The following is a 20,224-nucleotide window of genomic DNA, read 5'->3' as shown; positions in this document are numbered from 1 at the left end:
CGTAAACTGAGACGGAGGTTGTACCTGGAGCTGGAATCACGAAGGCGGCTTTGGTGAACCACAGACGTGGCCGGGCTGATGTTTGGTGTAGCACATCGAGAAGCACTCAGGTCACACTGATCCAGTAATGTCAAAAGTTCCTCTTCTGTTGGACCACAGACATCTAAAGAACCAGAGAAAGCCTCATCATTTTTCTGAAGTTCTTGGGTTAAAGGTGATTACTCTCCAGCCCCCAGGCTTTGCAAGCTTCCTCTATTGTTGATTCCCCATAGAGAACATTGAATTCATTTTATTGTTACAGCTAAACAAACATACTGTCATTAAGTTACATTAGTTATGTTAATTAAAATAGATAGGTAATATAATCTCTTACCCACCCTGATTTAAAAGAACAGGCAAATGTTTGTGATTTCATGGGGCAGCCATCTTTTTGGTTGAACGGAGGTGATAGGGAGCATGAGACACAGTTCCAACTGTCCTGTGTCCTGATCACCCCTCCTCTCATCTGCGTGCGCTAGGCAACGAGAACAACAACATCAGAAATCCCATCATGCTTTGCACAGCAACAGGGGAAAAATGCCTAGGCAGATTTCTTTGATGGGGCGAAGCTTAGTTTCTGTGCAGCTAAAAATGAGGCTTGGGTAGGAAAAACAAAGTTCTGATGCTGTGAAACGGTTAAAGAATCACCAAGCCTTTTCAGTGCTCCTGAGTAGATTTTTAGTCTGGAGGTTCACTTTAAAGTGTAACCAAGACAGATTGGGAAAAAAACGAAGGATAGATACTTACGTAATATGAAGGAAGTCTCTGGATCCTCCAGAGGCTTCCAGTGTCCTCCTCGACCTCTCACTTGTTGAGCACAGAGCCTGGAAAATATATCGGACAAGAGCTTGTTGGATATGTTTACGTGGCCATGCTTTCCTCTGTGTATGAGCGTAGCCATACTGCACTCGTCCCATGAGGAGGTCTGTGCTATTTCGTAGGATGGCCGTGCTTGTGCAGGAACAGATTCATGGCCAAGAACGTCCAGAAGTACCGGCCTAAGGAGGATCCAGATGCTTCCCTCTTCCTAGATAAGTATACAGCAAAGTCCCCATTATTTGGAACTCGGGCAACCAGACGTCTCAACTGGCATGCCTGAGCAGATAACAAGGAATGTGCTTAAAGAGACTAACAAAAAAAAGGTCCCCTGGGGGGTACTCACCTCGGTAGGGGGAAGCCTCAGGGTCCCAATGTCCCTAATCGACAAGGCTGACAAGCGCTGATTTATTTACCTTCCCTGGCTCCAGCGGGGGCGCTGTTGCGGCAAACTGTACGGAGATAGGTGAAAATAGCCGATCTCCGTGGGGTCCGCTCTACTGCGCGGGCGCAGGAGACTTGCGCCTGCGCAGTAGATCGGGCCGACACCGATCGGCTATTTCCGTCTATCTCCAAGCGGAGAGCGGATACTGCGCCTGCGCTGTATCCGGGGAGGTAAATATTTATGTCCCCACTGTTCGGAAGGGCACATTGAAACTGCCGTGGGACACAGGAGGACGGGGGAAGCCTCGATAGGTTCCGGAGGCTTCCCCCTAATGAGGTGAGTACCCCCCAGGGTAACTTTTTGTAGTTACAAAGTTTCTTTAAGTTTTTTGGGGGCGGTGGGGGGTTTGCAGGGCTTAAAATACTTACTCAGCCTCCAGCACCGTCTTCTAACCTTCCTGTAGCTCCTTGTAGCTTTCCAGCATCAATGTACGGCTCCCGGCATGCCATGTGACTTGACGTGGGTCAGATGACACACTGGGAGCCGTGTACACTGAGGAAGCTGGAAAGCCACAAGGAGCTACAGGAGGGTTAGAAGTGGCAAACACATGTATTCGACATTAGGCGATCCAAGCCAGTGCTGTATACTGAGGACTTCGCTGTGTATCTTTTGTGTTCCAATCCACCTCAGGTTTTCTAGTAGAGGTCTACAGCCATCTGTGGAGACTGAAAGCATTGAGAGAGTTTTCTCAAAGAGCTTCCAGGGTACCCAAGTGGTAGCAAGTGGAAGAACAAGGACATAAGCCCATCTCTTTGTCGGACATTTACCTTTGTCTTCTGTCTTGAGAACCATGTCCATGGCAGTGGTGAGGTCCCACATTTGGATGCTCCCGTTGGAATGTCCGGTAAAGAGGTAGCGCCGAGGCCGAGAGCCCATGCGGCTAGATCCTTCACATTCCCGTACGGTAAAACACGTGATGGTTGTGCAGTCTACTGCCTGGATTTCACAGATTCTAAAGGGGAATATATGGTTAGTATTACGTAAATAGCTTTCCATTATTGTAAACATTTATTAGTACCTTTTCATGGATCACAGTTTTTTAAATCATTTCATAGAGGATTCCCCAATTTCTCAAATGCTACTTGGTAGAAACCTACAGACAGATTATAAATAGCTCTTGAATTTACTGTGGTGTCAAACTTGCTGTTACACTGCAAAGCATTATAGGAGCCGAGTATAATGGGAGACATGGCCGGTTCCAGCCAGAGCTCAGCAACTCTGCCAAGAGACCTGTGCTTTGTTTGACTGATGGAAGGTAAAAGCCTTAAAACTCCGCCCCATTCCCAGACTGAAGCAGATGCATATCTCTGTCCACCATACGTTTTTCTTCTAACTTCTCTCATTTTCAACTAGCAGACCTTTTTCCAAAGTAATTCCCAAGTAAAGTCGGCACAACAACCGTTTTTCTGGGTGCATGATAAAGCGGCACAGGCAATGCCACGAGTCCACAAGTATCATCAGCACACCAGGAGTATCAACGCACACTTTTTATTGTGCCAGTTTTCACAATATGGTCCAAAAATTGTTTTGGGGGCCTTGCAGGGTGGTTACCACATGCCTTGATAAAGGGGGACCCTGCGAGGCCCCTGAAACAATTGTTGAACCATATTGTGGAAACTAGCACAAGAAGTGTGCGTTGATACTCCTGGTGTGCTGATAATACGGTACTTGTGCATTCTTATTCCAAAGTAGTCCCCTTGCACAGAAGATCATCGGGTGTGGTCCTCGAGCTAGGAAGAGCTGATCTGTTTCATCACACCACTTTGCATCTGGCAGCCCCCTGCCCTGAAGATCATTCTGTGTGGTCCACCAACTCAGCACGATCTGCTCCATCCCACACCACTGTCCAACTGCCAGTTTTCTGCCCAGAAGATAATTTGAGCTGAGAAGTGCTGATCTTCTCCATCTCCACAGCCCCCTGCAAGATGATCGTTGGAAGTGGTCCACCAGTGAAGTACTCATCTGCTCCATCCCACCACTGTCCCACTGGTAACCTAACAACCGAAAGATCATTAGAAGTGGTCCATCTACTGGAAAGTGTTGCTCCATCCCACCACTGTCCAACTGATAGCTCCCTGCCTAGAAGATCATTTGAACTGCTCCATTCCACCACCGATCATTTGGTAGCCCACTACCCAGAAAATGTTTAGATGATATTCACAAACTTGGAATAGGAAATGCTGATGTATTACATTCTACCAAAACTTCCAAACCTATACTTCAACAGCCTGGGCCAGGTTCCACGCTAGTCTCTTGGAAATGTGGAAGTACAACTAAAGCCTATAGCTGTTATACTGTCGCAAGATCTTCAAGAAAATGGCTGCCCAGTATTTGCCGGACTATCCATTTTGCAGTTGTGATGATGAAGCCTGCATTGCACTCTATACAGCTTATATTAGTGAAATCCCTACCTTCAGAAGCCTCGCTTGCAACCTTTCCCCCATGCAGCAGGATCTAAATGGGGAGGCTTGGTTTGTGCAGCACCACGGAATACGTAGGTGGGGGGATATAAGCACTGATAACATAGCACAAAGAAGCACTACCTATAAAGTGTGCTAAAGGAGTGCTTCATATGATGGGCTTGATTCACTAAGACAAATAGCACGCCTTATCAAAGATAGCACGCCTTATCAGAGTAGCATAGCAAACTTATGCCTGCTAATTGGCAATGACGAGAGCTCCACTCGTCCTGCCCTGAGCCCCTGCAGGTTCGTAATGCTCGCTATGATATTCTGATAAGGCGTACTAACTTTGACAAGGCGTGCTAACTTTGACAAGGCGTGCTAACTTTGATAAGGCATGCTATTTGTTTTTGTGAATCAAGCCCAATATCTGGCCCTTCACCAAACAGTGGCTCCGAAACTGTCCTATCAGTTGGACAGTGGTGGGATGGAGCAACACTTTCCAGCAGATGGACCACCTCTAATGATCTTTCAGCTGTGAGGTTACCAGTTGGACAGTGGTGGGATGGAGCAGAGGAGTACTTCACTGGTGGACCACTTCCAGCGATCTAGCAGAAAGTGGTAACTACAGCAGAAAGTCTTACACTTTTGCAATTACCTTTTTCCAGTTGAAGAAAGTCTCACAAACAGCTTGTTTGTGATGGGAACCACCTTCTGGATGAAGACCTGCTGGTCATCTCTTTCCCCAAAAGGCCCTGCAAATGCACCCATAGGCTGTATTAAAACGTATGGAACACAGCAGAACAAAAAACAAAACATCAGAACAGATATATCCTTACCTTGCACTAACTAGAAATGCCTTAGATTTTGTTACATACTTTTAAAAGGTATATTTGAGTTATAATGAAAGTGTCCCCTTTTACTTACCTGGGGCTTCTTCCAGCCCCTGCGGTCTTGTAGGTCACTCACTGTCTGACTTAATTTCCTAAAGTCAGTAGATGTAATTTTACTATTTGGCCACAAGATGTCCACGCTGAGCAAAATACTATGTAGTGTACAAGTGCACTACATAGGAAACAATGTGTTGCTACATTGTTAATAGGGAAGTGAGGCAGGTTTCAATGGAAGCCTGCATTACGGGTGGGCTGCGGGAAGATTAATGAATGGGAACAAAGTTCCCATTCATAAATCTGACGATCGGGCGGCGGAAATAGTTGTTGGGAGGAAGCACGGCGGCTCCATTTAAGAATGAACACAGTTTTTAAACAAAAACAGTGTTAATTCTCGGCAGAGATGCTCGGATGCTGCCAATCGGGAGCATCCGAGCATCTCTGCTCGGATGCTCCCGATTGGCAGCATCCGTGTGCAAACACACCCAAACTGCAGGGACGTTACTAGCGCGTCCCTGCGGCTCTAGCAGTTGCCGCTACGGACGTGAAGCTCATGTCTGTGCGGCATAAATGGTTAAACGGTAGATCTGGGGTAAAAGAAAAAGTTCTACTTACCTGGGGCTTCCTCCAGCCCCTGGCAGCCGATATGTCCCTCGCCAAGTCGTCATCTTCTGCACCTGTGTGAGGGCGTAGCCTCTCGCGATCGCGCTCACATGGGTTGGACCATTCTATGCAGGCAGAAGTACTGCACCTGCGCAGAACGCTCCAGACCACATAAGCGCGATCGCGAGAGGCTATGCCCTCACACAAGTGCAGAAGATACCGACCTGGCGAGGTCGGAATCTTCAACGGAGGGGACCCCGGACTACCGGCTGGGACCGTAGCTGTGGCAAGGGGCAGATCAGCTGCCAGGGGCTGGAGGAAGCCCCGGATAAGTAGAATTTTTTTCTGTACCTTGGATCTTCCCTTTAACTAAGTTGCAGGCTTTTCCAGGTGGACAGGGAGGACAACAAAGGACCTACAAGACTACGGGGGCTAGAAAAAGCACCAGGTAGGTAAAAGGGGACACTTGAAAGGGGCACTATGGCCAAAAAAATTGTAAAATGTAAAATATGTGCAAACATAAACAAATATGAAGTACATTTCTTCCAGAGTAAAATGAGCCATAAATTACTTTTCTCCTATGTTGCTGTCACTTACAGTAGGTAGTAGAAATCTGACATTACCGACAGGTTTTGGACTAGTCCATCTCTTCATGGGGGGGGGGGGGGATTCTCAGGGATTTATTTATTTTCAAAAGCACTTAGTGAATGGCAGTTGCTCTGTCCAACTGCCATAAAACTGCGTAGCGAGCAGGGAAGCTGGCCAGCGTCATTGTTTAAATATTTTTTTAGGGAATATCTTTATAAAGAATAAAAGCCTTGCTGAGAATCCCCTATCAAGAGATGGATTAGTCCAAAACCTGTCAACTACCGACTGTAAGTGACAGCAACATAGGAGAAAAGTAATTTATGGCTCATTTTACTCTGGAAAAAACGTATTCCTTATTTGTCTATGTTTGCACATATTTAACATTTTACAATTTTTTCGCCATATTGCCCCTTTAAGAGTCGGGTATCCTATAATGGCTTTCAACACAGAGTACTAAATAGCAAGCTACTGTACAGTGAAGTAGACTGGCACAAGAATTAGTTTGAATTTGCTTTGCTGTAATGGTAAAAAAGGAAAAAAAAAAAACTAAACTTTGTTACAACTTTTATACACTGTAGGTTAGAAAATAAAGGCCAAAATAAAATCGCCACTAGGGGAGCTGCAACATTGAACAGCAATCAGCATGTTTCCCGCCAGTATACCAGAGACAAGTTACCTATGTCGTTGCCAGAGGAGTAGCTCCCATGACTCTCAGTCTCTTCCAGGGACAAGATTTTGAAAGAGGCGAGGGGGGTTGACCCTGGCTGGGTGGAGATCATTCCTCTAAAGCGAGTCACTGTCCAGGTTCGGACATGATTATTATCAGCACAAACTAGTGAAAGGATAAAGAAAGGGATAAAAAAAAAAAAAAATTATGACCGCAGGTAAAAATATTTTGTTTTTAACTATTTTTATCTAATTTTCCTTTTAGCCACAGATCTATACATGACAGATACCCTACACTGTATCCTGCCTTTCCCCTGTAGCCTGCTACACTGGCGTATGATGGATACTCCTCATTCCTTTCTACCTTTCTCCTGTATCCACAACTTCTACACTTGTGTATGAGGGGTACCATATACACTCCCTTACACCTTTCTCCAGTAACCAGGCCTCCTACACGTGTTTATGATGGGTAGCCTACACTCCCTCCCCTCTTTACTGTTGCCACGCCTCCTACACTTGTGTATAATGGATACCCTAGACACTCCCTCCCCCCTTTCTTCTGTTGCCACGCCTCCTACACTTGTGTATAATGGATACCCTAGACACTCCCTCCCCCCTTTCTTCTGTTGTCACGCCTCCTACACTTGTGTTTGACGGATAGCCTACACTTCCTCCTGCATTTCTCCTGTAGCCACGCCTCTTATGCAGTTTTTCTGTCGATTTACCATTCAATCGATTTTTTATTTGTTTTTCTGCTCGATTTCCCGCTCGATTCTCTTATCTTTTCTTATCAATTTCCATTCACTTCTATCAGAAATCGAGCGGTAAAACGATCGAAAGTAAGATCAGACATGTCGGAAATTATCTATCAAACCATCTGTTGAAAAAAAAAAAAACCACATGGTGTATTCCCAGCATTACACTTGTGTATGACGGGTAGCCCACATTGCTTTCTGCCTTTCTCTTGTAATGATGTCTCCTACACTTGTCTACGACAGATTCCCTATACGCTCCCTCCAGGCTTCCTCCTGTAGCCACGCCTCCTACACTTGTGTATGACAGATACCCTTATACACTCCCTCCCGCCTTTCTCCTGTAGTCACACCTCCTACACTTGTGTAGGACAGATACCCTGTCCACTCCCTCCTTTCTCCTGTAGCCACACCTCCTACACTTGTGAGCAACCGATATCCTACTCTCCCTCTCGCTTTTCTCCTGTAGCCACACCTCCTACACTTGTGTATGACAGATACCCTGTACGCTCCCTCCCGCCTTCCTCCTGTAGCCACGCCTCCTACACTTGTGAGTAACTGATATCCTACTCTCCCTCTCGCCTTTGTCCTGTAGGCACGCCTCCTACACTTGTGTAGGACAGATACCCTGTCCACTCCCTCCTTTCTCCTGTAGCCACACCTCCTACACTTGTGTAGGACAGATACCCTGTCCACTCCCTCCTTTCTCCTGTAGCCACACCTCCTACACTTGTGAGCAACCGATATCCTACTCTCCCTCTCGCCTTTCTCCTGTAGCCACGCCTCCTACACTTGTGTATGACGATACCCTGCACACACCCTCCTTTCTCCTGTAGCCACACCTCCTACACTTGTGTATGACAGATACCCTGTACACTCCCTCCTTTCTCCTGTAGCCACACCTCCTACACTTGTGTATGACAGATACCCTGTACACTCCCTCCTTTCTCCTGTAGCCACACCTCCTACACTTGTGTATGACAGACACCCTATACACTCCCTCCTCCCTTTCTCCTGTAGCCACACCTTCTACACTTGTGTATGACAGACACCCTATACACTCCCTCCCGCCTTTCTCCTGTAGCCACTCCTCCTACACTTGTGTGTGACAGATACCCTGTCCACTCCCTCCTTTTTCCTGTAGCCACACCTCCTACACTTGTGTATGACAGACACCCTATACATTCCTTCCCGCCTTTCTCCTGTATCCACTCCTCCTACACTTGTGTATGACAGATACCCTGTACACGCCCTCCTTTACCTTGTAGCCACGTCTCCTACACTTGTGTATGACAGATACTCAGTACACTCCCTCCTTTCTCCTGTAGCCACACCTTCTACACTTGTGTATGACCGATACCCTGTACACTCCCTCTCTCCTGTAGCCACACCACCTACTCGTGTGTATGACAGATACCCTGTACACGCCATCCTTTCTCCTGCAGCCACACCTCCTACACTTGTGTATGACCGATACCCTATACACTCCCTCCTTTCTCCTGTAGCCACACCTCCTACACTTGTGTATGACCGATACCCTATACCCTCCCTCCTTTCTCCCGTAGCCACACCTCCTACACTTGTGTATGACAGATACCCTGTACACTCCCTCCTTTCTCCTGTAGCCACACCTCCTACACTTGTGTATGACAGACACCATATACACTCCCTCCCTCCTTTCTCCTGCAGCCACACCTCCTACACTTGTGTATGACCGATACCCTGTACACTCCCTCCTTTCTCCTGTAGCCACACCTCCTACACTTGTGTATGACCGATACCCTGTACACGCCCTCCTTTCTCCTGTAGCCACGCCTCCTACACTTGTGTATGAATGATACTATACCTGATACGAGATGTTTCTCTGACAGCATGATCTTGGTCACCGGGCTGCGGTGGACTGTAAACGTCTGGAAGAGCTGGGGGCCAGAACCCACCGTCTCAGGGTGCTGCACGATGACCCGCACTGCCCCGGAGCTGGTGCCGTAAGCGATCTCAAGCCAGTTTCCACTGACACCTGCACAGACAACACAGCTGGAGTATATGAGGGGAGGACTCTGCTCATGTAATGGGGGGGGGCAGCAGAGGGAGGAAACAGCTAAACAGCAAGCCCAGGTCTGAGTTTTGCATTCAGCAGGACACCTCTTCATACAATTCATGCATAAAAGTGTGTATATTTTGATAATAATGCTATATTACTATAAACAACAATCTCTTTTAAATTGGACAGATATCAAGTGCTTCATACCATCGGTAGCACTCAATCTCGCAGATGAATCTTTCAACTTCCTAAGAAATCTTTGTATTGCTCAGTAGTGCAGCAGCCGCTGCATTTCATTAGACCATTTCTGACATAAATTTTCATAAAACTATTTTAAAATCTAGTGTGATGGATAATAGAGGCGCCAAAAGGATAAAATCAATTGTTAAAAAGTTTAAAAATGCTTTGGAGGTCAGGCGCGTATCCTGACCTTAAGACTGCACTGTGTGTACTCCTGTTAATTATTGCCTGAGTAGGCGGGAATATACCTGTGAAACGCGTTGCGAATATATTCTCTGGAGTGTACCAATAAATCTACTTTGTTTTGAATACACAGCTTGTTGTGTCTGCTTACAGGCGGTAAGTCCACCAACTGCCTCCAAAGCATTTCTAAACTTTTTAACAATTGATTTTATCCTTTTGGCGCCTCTGTTATCCATTCCACTAGACATAATATCCACCCCTTGTGGAGGGGGATACCCCTTGTTCTTCCTATCTACAGAGAGCGACTTCTTAACCCTGAGTGAGGACAGGACAATCTCCTCACCTGCCTATTACAGTGGTTGCCTGGAGGTACCCCTGGTTTGTGAGTATAACTTTGTTCTCTTTTCTATTTTACCCATTTATTAGTACCTACTACACTATATTTGGCTCTCGGTTCTCCCTTTTTAAATATTTTAAAATCTGTTATCAACCCAGAATTATGAACACACATTGACCATCCCTATTCCTAAGGGACAGACTCGTCTGTCACATACATATGTCTGTGGAGAGCTGTTCTAGTTTCCAGATAAGGCAGTGTACTCCACTTCACCAACTTCACGTTCACCAATCATTTTACTTTAAAGAACAACTGAAGTGAAGTATATGGAGGCTGCCATATTTATTTCCTTTCAGTCCTTTTTCACCTTATGCATCCGAGCAATTTTCACCTCCCTTTTATTTGCCAATAACTTTATCACTACTTATCACAATGAATTGATCTACATCTTGTTTTTTTTCCACCACCAATTAGGCTTTCTTTGGGTGGTACATTTTGCTAAGAATTATTTTTTTCTAAATGCATTTCAACAGGAAAATAAAAACAATTGAAAAAAAAAATAAATCATAATTTTCAGGATCAGATACACTTCCTATAGCTATATAATCGCTATGTAACCCAACCTCCCCAGTGATGCCTAAGGTATGTACATACGTCTGATATTTCTGGACGACTTGTCGTTCAAACCAGTCGCTTGGACGATAGTTTGGCGTGTGTATAAACGATCATTAGACTGATAGCTGCAGTTTTGACTGATCCACTTGGCGGATCCATGGAATAACTGTCGTTCAAACGACCGTTAGGTCCGTACATGTATACAAAAGACTTGTTGTTTGAACGTCTATTAGTTTGACACTAATAGACTTTCAAACAAGTCGTTTGATCAGTCATTTGATCTAGTCCATTGTTCTATCCAGTACATCGACCAGTCAAACCACATGTAAATTTGCTGTAATTAGCATTTTTGAAAGTTTTGTCTGTGTACAAGAAGGCTGAACAACTTTTTGTTTGAATGACAAGTCATTCAAACGTCCGGTCTGAACGACAATCAGGCATAAAATCAGACGTGTGTATGCACCTTTAGCCTAGGCTGTTTAGCTATGCAAAATTCTCCTCCCAGAGCATTCCTTACTTTATTTCTGAAAATTCAGAAGCCAGTGAAAATAAACATTCCACAGAGATCACCTGACAGGGCTAAAGAGGTCATCACCCGTGATAAATTTCAGAATGTAAATCAGGGGAAGGAAAGATTTTACAATGGGCAAACACTGACTAAATAATCTATAAATTAATATTGTAAAAAAACAACATTTTCATTACAGTTAGTTCCTCTGTAACTAAAGCAATACGCCTATCAGAAGGTACTGGCGCACGTCCACTCACTGGTTTTGGGGGTGAGGTAGACACTCAGCGCAGTGATGGCGTCATTGGACGGATCGTGATACAATTCAGTCACGAGGAGGTCATTATCCTTCATGCGCAATGGAAACTTCTGCATATCTGTAATATGGGAACAGGAAACAATAGCATCAGCACTGTCAGGTTATCTTGTCTATATTCATGACTTACTTGCCAGAAACCCAGCATTTAAAGCATACCTGAAGTGACGTGACATGATGAGATAGACATGGGTATGTACAGTGCCAAACACACAAATAACTATGCTTTGTTCATTTTTTTCTTTCTCTGCCTGAAAGAGTTAAATATCAGGTATGTTAGTGGCTGACTCAGTCCTGACTACAGTGTGACCGTCACTGATAACAAATTCCACTTTTTACCTCTTTCTTGCTCTCAGAAGTCATTTTCTGCTAAGAAAGTGTTTTACAGTTGGAATTTCTTATTAGTGAGGGTCACACTGTAGTCACTTCCTGTCTGAGTCAGGACTGAGTCAGCCACTTGCATACCTGATATTTAATTCTTTCAGGCAGAGAAAGAAAAAAAGGAACACGGCATAGTTATTTGTGTGCTAGGCACTGTACATACACATGTCTATCTCATCAGGTCACATGTCACTTCGGGTATTCTTTAAGTCATCCCTCTCCCCACTGCTAACGTCACCGTTCAGGCATAGTGGTTTTTCATTATTATTATTATTATTATGCATTTAGCAGGGCATTACTTGGAATTGAGGGCATGTGAAAAAAAATATATTGAAGAGTGGAAAAAGTGACACCTGCTGCACCAAGTCAATCAGCAGAGGAACTATTCTGCATGATAGTAAGAAACTTCTCAAATCCTACATAATAGCGGCAGTTAAAGCAGTAGGATCAGCCATACTATGCCAGGGAAAAAAAAACACATATATAAGTAGATGAATACTTGATCTACTTACATAACACATGTATTATACTGTCCACGTTTTGATTTCAGTGAATGTTATATAGTAAATGACGAGAATTCTGTTAGTGGTGGGGGCCATGTCTTTTGCCCACAGTTAAGGCTAACTCGTGATGTCATTTCTGCCCTTTACTTTTTTTCTTGTCTCCTCCAATCACTGAGTCGCCTCAGCCTTGCTTGTAAACACAAGTGAGTAGGGGATTAGGTTTCTGATAAGCAGCTGGCAGGGAAATAAAGGAAAGAGGAGGAATACATTATAGATAAAAAGAACCCCCAGCATGCAATTCTTTGGCACCGACTACTAAAGGGCCAGTGCTCCTGAAGTATGTGATAACTCCAAATCATAACAGCAGAAAAAGTTTTGAAAGTTTTGAATGCAGCATTAGCATCTTTATCACTTAATACACTCAGACCAGTTGCTGTTGAAATTAGATTTTTATGGTGACGATACCGCTTTAAGCATGGATTTCTAGAGCTGCACTACAGCTAAAAACAGTGCACAACCATCCCTAAACTGCCGCAGATTAAGAAGTGCTTCATAGCATTTAGCATAGCATAGTGCAGTACTACTTGTTAGACATGATTTGTGAAGGGCTCCTCCCCCCTCACTCAGAGCCTGCTGACAGCAGTTGTATTGGTTACCTCAGCAACAGTAATTTCCCTCACACATTGCACTGCCTGAAAGACCTTCCTAACTCCTCCTCTACCTAACAGTATTCTGCAGTAATCTGCAATATTTTGCAATTTCTTAGGATGTCTGAGACAATTCTGCACAGATTTCTAAACACCTACTAATATATTGTCTCAGACACTCTTGATAAATGTCCCCCACTGACTCCTCTTTTTAGCTCCACTCTGGTCAGTCTGAAACCCGCCCCCTTTGGTCACATGGACAGGCAGAGAGAATGATTTCTGACAGCTGAGCCCCCGCCTCCTAGCTGACTAATCTATCATGATTGTTGATCTAGTACAGTGATGTCTAACCTTGGCACTCCAGGTGTGACAAAACTACAAATCCCATCATGCTTCTGCCTCCCAAAGTTATGCTTAGAGCTGTCAGAGTATTGCAATGCTTCATGGGACGTGTAGTTCCACGACAGCTGGAGTGCCAAGGTTAGCCATCACTGATCTAGTATATGGATTGGGTGGGGGGGGGGGGCGTGGTAATAATCAATGATCAGAGCTCCTCCATGCTACTTTCCTGCTCTGGATCCTCCCGAAAAATTCTGACAGGATGTGGACACCTGACCTCCACCCTCCTGGGTCTGGAGAGGAGCAAGAGTCGAAAAACAGTTTGTTTTGTTTTCTTCCTTTAAGCTATTAGCAGCTTCAATAGAGTTCTCTCATTTGAGATAAGTGCACTGCTTTTGACTTCAGTCAGCAGAACTCATGCTGTAAATTCTTGAAATGCTTTGATCTCTCTCTCTAGCAGAACATAGACAATAACAGAGGACTTCTGCTTTCAGTCTCTAACACTGCCCCCTAGTGACAAGTGCCCATAAATACACATTACAGCAGTACTAAATAGAAGCAAGAAGATGTAACAAAAAAATTCTAAAATAAATTGGCCCGCAGCACTTGCAAGCCTCTAAATAAATTGGCTGCTAAAGGGTTAAAGAAAAATGCATTTTCTTTTTTTCCCCCTAACTGTACCTGTACCTGAGCCATGGACCTCACATTAGCCTGGACTACCATTACTCTGATTCTGTTTTCAGCAACTGCAAAAAGCCTACGTCCTTACCTATATAATATATGGATCCATTGTTACATCCTAGGAGGAGGAAGGAGCCAGCGGTATCATAGCTGGTAATCGGGACCACATCCTGGACCTGCAGAGACACAAACTGAATGTTAAGAGAAGAGTGTGACCTGTAAACAAACCAATAAACAGCTTTGCAGAATAACAGGGAGACCAAGCAGGCATGATGTACAGATTTTCATTGAAATCTATAGAATATCTATCTGTAACGTGTGGAGGGATTTGACCAGATAGATCCCTCTCTGATCAGATAATGGCTACAATATGATGGTCACACCCACCAGTGTATGGCCAGCTTTACACTAAGCCCCACCCAAATGCAAATATAAGTGTAACCAGTCATCAAACCTAACCACAACTAACCTGCCAGTGCTGAGTGACGGCATTCCACACACCGACCTTCCCGGTATGGCTGGTGGCCACTAGTTGGTTCCCGATGAAGAACAAGGCATCCACGGGTACACCCAGGTTAAACACGCCTAAAACATCAGCAAAGTTCTGTTAATTTAAAGGGGCACTATGGCGATTTTTTTTTTAAAAATTTAACCATTTCACCTCCCCGGGACGAGTAACTACGTCCCTGCAAAATGTCTGTGCAGGGACGTAGCTACTACGTCCCTCCCGCCGCACCAGTTACCACCGCTCATTACCAACGATCGCCCGCCGCTAGATTAATGAATGGGAAAACAAATCCAATTCATTGATCTAATTCCCCGTGTGAATGGCTGCAGCCGTCTATTTAAACGGCTCTGCCATTCATGAATCCCGTGCGCGTAGTGCTTCCGTTTCCGAACTAACAGTAAGGAGCTGAAGTCACCACTGAGGACATCTTGTGGCCAAATTGTAATATTACATCCCCCTTTTTTATTTTTCAGTTTATCGTCCCTAGTTACTTTTTTTTTTTTTATTAACCCCTGACCTCCCACACTCCCCTAAAGTTACCATTTTTTAAAAAACAAATACATAAATAGTTACCTTAGGGACTGAACTTTTTTAATATGTATACAAAACTGTATACTACAATTACTTTATAAATTATGGGCTTGTAATAGGGATGGACGCATAACTTAAAAAATGCACCTTTATTTCCAAATAAAATATTGGCGCCATACATTGTACTAGGGAAAAATTTTAAACGTTGCAATAACCTATACAAATGGACAAATAAAATGGGTGGGTTTTAATTACGGTAGCATGTTTTATTTTGAAACTATAATTGCCGAAAACAGAAATAATTAATTTTTTCAATTTTTTTCTTATTATTCCCATTAAAACGGAGTTAGAATAAAATAATTCTTAGCAAAAAGTACCCCCCAAAGAAAGCCTAATCAGTGGCGGAAATTGCTCATAAACCCTTTGTGGTGAAACAGCGCTGCGTAACATGTCGGCGCTATATAAATACTAAACAATAATAATAATAATAATGTGTAAAATTAAACAAATAAGTAGTATGTTTTTTCCAGAGTAAAATGAGCCATAAATGACTTTTCTCCTATGTTGCTGTCACTTACAGTAGTTAGTAGAAATCTGACAGAAGTGACAGGTTTTGGGCTAGTCTATTTCTTCATAGGTAATTCTCAGCAAGGCTTTTATTCTTTATAAAGATATTCCCTAAAAAGATTTAAACAATGATGCCGGCCAGCTTCCCTCCTTGGACAGAGCAACTGCCATTCACTAAGTGCTTTTTGAAAATAAATAAATCCCTGAGAATACCCCTATGAAGAGATGGACTAGTCCAAAACCTGTCGCTTCTGTCAGATTTCTACTACTTACTGTAAGTGACAGCAACATAGGAGAAAAGTAATTTATGGCTAATTTTACTCTGGAAAAAAACATACTTCCTATTTGTATAGGTTTGCACATATTTTACATTTTACAATTTTTCACCACAGTGCCCCTTTAATGAGAACCATAGAGATACAGAAATGAACACGAGATGTGGACTCCATCTACTCATTAAATTGAAACTGTAGTGAGAAAAAACACAATTAACCTCCTGAGCGTTACGCCGCTCAGGAGGTGATGCAACTTTTTGCCCCCCGCTGAATAAATGTGCTGTAATACCTGCAAAACCTTCTGCTAGCACTAGGCTAGCTAGTAAATCCTGCACCCTCCGCTGCCCTGCGATCCCCCCCCATTTATACATTACCCCGCCTGGATCCAGCGATCGGCGCAGCCTCCCCGGACAGCTCCGGTCTTCACTATGGGGAGGATCGCACACGACGTCATGCGCAAACCCGATCCTCCCCATAGCTGTCCAGGGAGGCTGCGCCGATCGCTGGATCCAGGCGGGGTAATGTATAAATGGGGGGATCGCAGGGGAGCGGAGGGTGCAGGATTTACTAGCTAGCCTAGTGCTAGCAGAAGGTTTTGCAGGTATTACAGCACATTTATTCAGCGGGGGGCACTCAGGAGGACAGATATCGGTAAGCCAGACACAGTGTTGGGCATACCGCTAAGGAGGTTAATAAAATTGCTTATTTATTACAATATTACTTTGTAGATTATTTAGTCAGTGTTTGTTCGTTGTAAAAGCTTTCCTCTCCCCGATTTACATACTGAAATTTATCACTGGTGGAGAGATCTTTAGTCCTGTCAGGTGGAATGCTCTGGGAGAAGAGTTTTGCATAGCTAAACAGCCTAGGCTAAGCATCACTGGGAGCTTGGGTTACTTATCAATATACAGCAATACATAACTATAGGAAGTGTATCTGATTCTGAAACCAGGAGAATTATAGTATAATTGGGTATGCTGAATAATACACTGCATTCTACTATATGTACTGTGTTTTGCCTTCTTAAAACAGAAGACTTTTGCGATAATTCAAATGCAAGTGAGCAACTGTGGTTTCCCATGGTGCATCACTCCTGAATATGTAAATCATCTCTATGCATCACTGGTGTATAACTTCGTTCTGCCAGGTGATCTGTGCTGAATGTTCGTTACTGAGAGTTCAATGCTCGAAGGGAGATGCTGCTTGCTTGGCAGTTGGAAAAAGCTGTTGTTTCCCACAAAGCAATGAGGTTCACTGACAGCAAACTTTCAGGACCATGGTCATGACATCACACTGTGGGAGGAGTTTCACCACAATATCACCCACATAGCCCTCCCTGATGATCGATTTGAGTAAAATAGAAAAAGTTTTTAAAAAAAATACATAAACAATTTCCTTAGGGACTCAGCTTTTTTAATCTATATTTTATGAGGGAAAATTACTTTTACTTTACTACATAGAGGCTTGTAATTATGGACCGGACAAAAAAAAACAAAACAGAAAAATAACACCTATATTTCCACATAATGCATTGTCGCCATACATTGTGATAGGGACATATTTTAAACAGTTTAATAATCGGGACAACTGGACAAATAAAATGTGTTGGTTTTATGCACAGAAGAACGTTTAATTTTAAAACTATAAAAGCCGTAACCTGAGAAATAATTTTTTTCCATTATTTTCTTATTTTTGCTGTTAAAACGCATTTAGAATAAAAATAATTCTTAGCAAAATGTACTACCCACAGAAAGCCTAATGCGTGGCGAAAAAAAACGAGGTATAGATCATTTTGTTGTGATAAGTAGTTAAAAAGTTATTAGGGACTAAAAGGGCGGAACACCGACAGGTGAAAATTGCTCTCATCCGTTATGCTGGGGATACACGGTACGTTTCTGTACCGTGTAACGAACAGCTGATCCGGCCAGCTGATAATATTCAGCTGGCCCGATCATGCCACTCGACCCGCGCCCGCTCGATTCCCGCCGGCGGACAATGGCAGGGAATCGAGCGCTGACAAGGAAGCGCCGGCGGGGACGAGTGGTAATCGATCCGCACGCACGAGCGGGGATGCGCCGGCATAAGGGTAAAAACCCTTGGGGGTGAACTGGTTAAAAGAAAAAGTATATTTTGCAATTTTTGGTTTCCTGATTATTTTTTTTACTGATATATCCCTGACTATATAAATTGTATCCTGTTACTGAACAAGCACTGCAAACACTATGTTCAAGTCCACTTGAAAGCTACTCCACCATTCATGTCCCTCCATTGACGTTATATAAAACTGAACTGACCACTCTGTCCCTTTTCTAAGCCGATTTATTCAGAGCGCTAAATTGCGCTTAAGAAAAGTTTCCATTCTTTTAATATGGCCGCGTAACTTTGTTATCATACAATTAAACTGTGTTTCTTTCCCCAAAATCTTTTCACACGCTCAGATACATTAAGCGGCGTATGGCCGCGACACACAGGCAATAACAACAAAAAAAGGGGAGAGCGCGGTAGAATTGATTACTCGAGTGTAGCGGGAGGTTCTGGGAAATCAAGACAGACAGCTAGAATGGTGTGAAGGAATTTCAAGTGTCGCTCTTGCTTAGGCTCAGCCATGATGACTGCTCTCCGCGGGGAGGACAACGCTGGGAGTAATGACATGTCCCTGTCTTAAGGGGCCCTCTGCGTAAAATAGCACTTATAGCGGCAATCTGCTCGCGGTGTCTCCGGTAAGTAATACTGAAGGCCGGGCCGCCGGAGGGACATCTCCATCACCGACATGCCAGCCGCTGTAATCTTCTTTAGATGGTGTTAGGGAGGGTCGGAGACTTGCGGCAACAAATTGTTTCTTTTACAGAAGCCTGAACAAAGAGCACTTTGGTGTCGCCCCTCCGCGATCCACCGCCTCCGCCCCTCCCCAACAACGCCATCAAAGTGCGAGCAGAAAGCCACTTCATTATTAAATCAAATGGAAACCTAATTGCGGTGGATGCAGGCAATTTCCCTGGCCTGTCGCCCCGATGCCCGCAGGTTCTGATTGTCCCGCCGTCTTCTTACAGCTTTATTCCCCTCTACAGCCCTGAGAAATGGACCCGATATTAAACCAGATTATCAATTTCTTTTTTATGTACTTTTGGATATTGAAAGGACTTTTGTTAGCGATGTGTGCCAGGCGTGCGGCGTTCCGCGGCCCAGACCGCTTCCAGAGCTTTCATTTGTTATCAGAGGCCACAGCGCTCATCCTGACAGGTTACAGCCCGGCGGAAAATAGTTTCTTCGGCTAAACAAGGGGGCTTCTGGGTAAAACAAAGTCTGGGATATCCAAAGAAAAGAAAAAAATAAGGCCTGGTTCACAGTGCAACACAGTGGATGCAGAAACAGTTTGTTAAGCTGACCGCCTTTACATCCACCGGGTTTGCACCGATATCCATCCACCGTACCACCCGCTGCTTCTCCTGCTGTCCACGGTCATCCAGGTGACCAGGAAGCATGTGGTTTCCTCTCCACTGAGCCATGACAAAGCCCAAGGATTGGGGGAAACATGTAGGTGGGGAGGAGATGGAACCAGAGGTGTCCTTGGACCACTGTGCAGCATGCAAGAGCAACTGGCAAAACGTTCATGCTTCCTTGACTTGTCATTGTGTGCTACATCCAACTACTGCCCTGATCAGAGACAACGAAGGACAAATTTAAAACCTGGAAAAGGTGGACCTAGTGTGGATGCACTTTCCCATGAACAGGTGGTGAGATACACACCTGTGAAATGTCAGTTATCACCAATACCAAACAGCGGCACTTTTTTGTGAGAACTAGATCCAGTGCTTTGTTTGTGTGATTGCTGTGTGATCAATAATAAGCGAGAAGACCTTGTACATTGGGTCTTACCTGTGCTAAAGTACAAATAATCAAATAGCCTAGCTTTTTTTAAAAACTCATGTGGATGTCATTGTTCCAGATGAACCGACAGAAGGTAAATGTTACCTTGTAAAGGGAACCTAAATTGAGAGGTATATGGAGGCTGCCATATTAATTTCTTTTAAAAAAAATACCAGTTGCCTGGTGCCCTGGTGATCATTCCAGCATCAGTAGTGTCTTAATCGCACACCTAAAACAAGCATGCAGCTAATATTGTCAGAAACATCTGCATATGCTCTTTCAGGGTCTGCGGCTAAAAGTATTGCAGTACAGGTAGAGCGTCAGCAGGACTGCCAGGCAACTGGTAGTGTGTATTATTAAATATGTCAGACTCCATAATCCCTCTCAATTCAGGTTCTCTTTAAAGAGGAGCTGTCAGCCATACTATCTCAGGAAAAAAAAACCACATATATAAGTAGATACTTACTCTAACATATGTATTGCA

General features: G+C 44.1%; 1 protein-coding gene across 1 annotated transcript in view; it reads right to left on the bottom strand.

The window, feature by feature from the left end:
- KCTD3 (potassium channel tetramerization domain containing 3) overlaps positions 1 to 20,224 on the bottom strand; it is a 96,678-nt gene that overhangs the window by 8,505 nt on the left and 67,949 nt on the right. Inside the window, exons 10-17 of the mRNA XM_068232880.1 lie at positions 14,462 to 14,577; positions 14,081 to 14,168; positions 11,386 to 11,502; positions 9,048 to 9,218; positions 6,460 to 6,615; positions 4,361 to 4,457; positions 2,068 to 2,252; positions 25 to 163 (exon numbers count right to left, since the gene is read on the bottom strand). Coding sequence (XP_068088981.1) covers positions 25 to 163; positions 2,068 to 2,252; positions 4,361 to 4,457; positions 6,460 to 6,615; positions 9,048 to 9,218; positions 11,386 to 11,502; positions 14,081 to 14,168; positions 14,462 to 14,577 — 1,069 coding nt within the window. The remainder of the gene's footprint in view (positions 1 to 24; positions 164 to 2,067; positions 2,253 to 4,360; positions 4,458 to 6,459; positions 6,616 to 9,047; positions 9,219 to 11,385; positions 11,503 to 14,080; positions 14,169 to 14,461; positions 14,578 to 20,224) is intronic.

This window comes from Hyperolius riggenbachi, chromosome 4, assembly GCF_040937935.1.
Source record: "Hyperolius riggenbachi isolate aHypRig1 chromosome 4, aHypRig1.pri, whole genome shotgun sequence".
Taxonomy (NCBI): domain Eukaryota; kingdom Metazoa; phylum Chordata; class Amphibia; order Anura; family Hyperoliidae; genus Hyperolius; species Hyperolius riggenbachi.
Note: the sequence above shows the minus strand (reverse complement) of the source record. Positions and strands in the feature narration are given on the sequence as shown.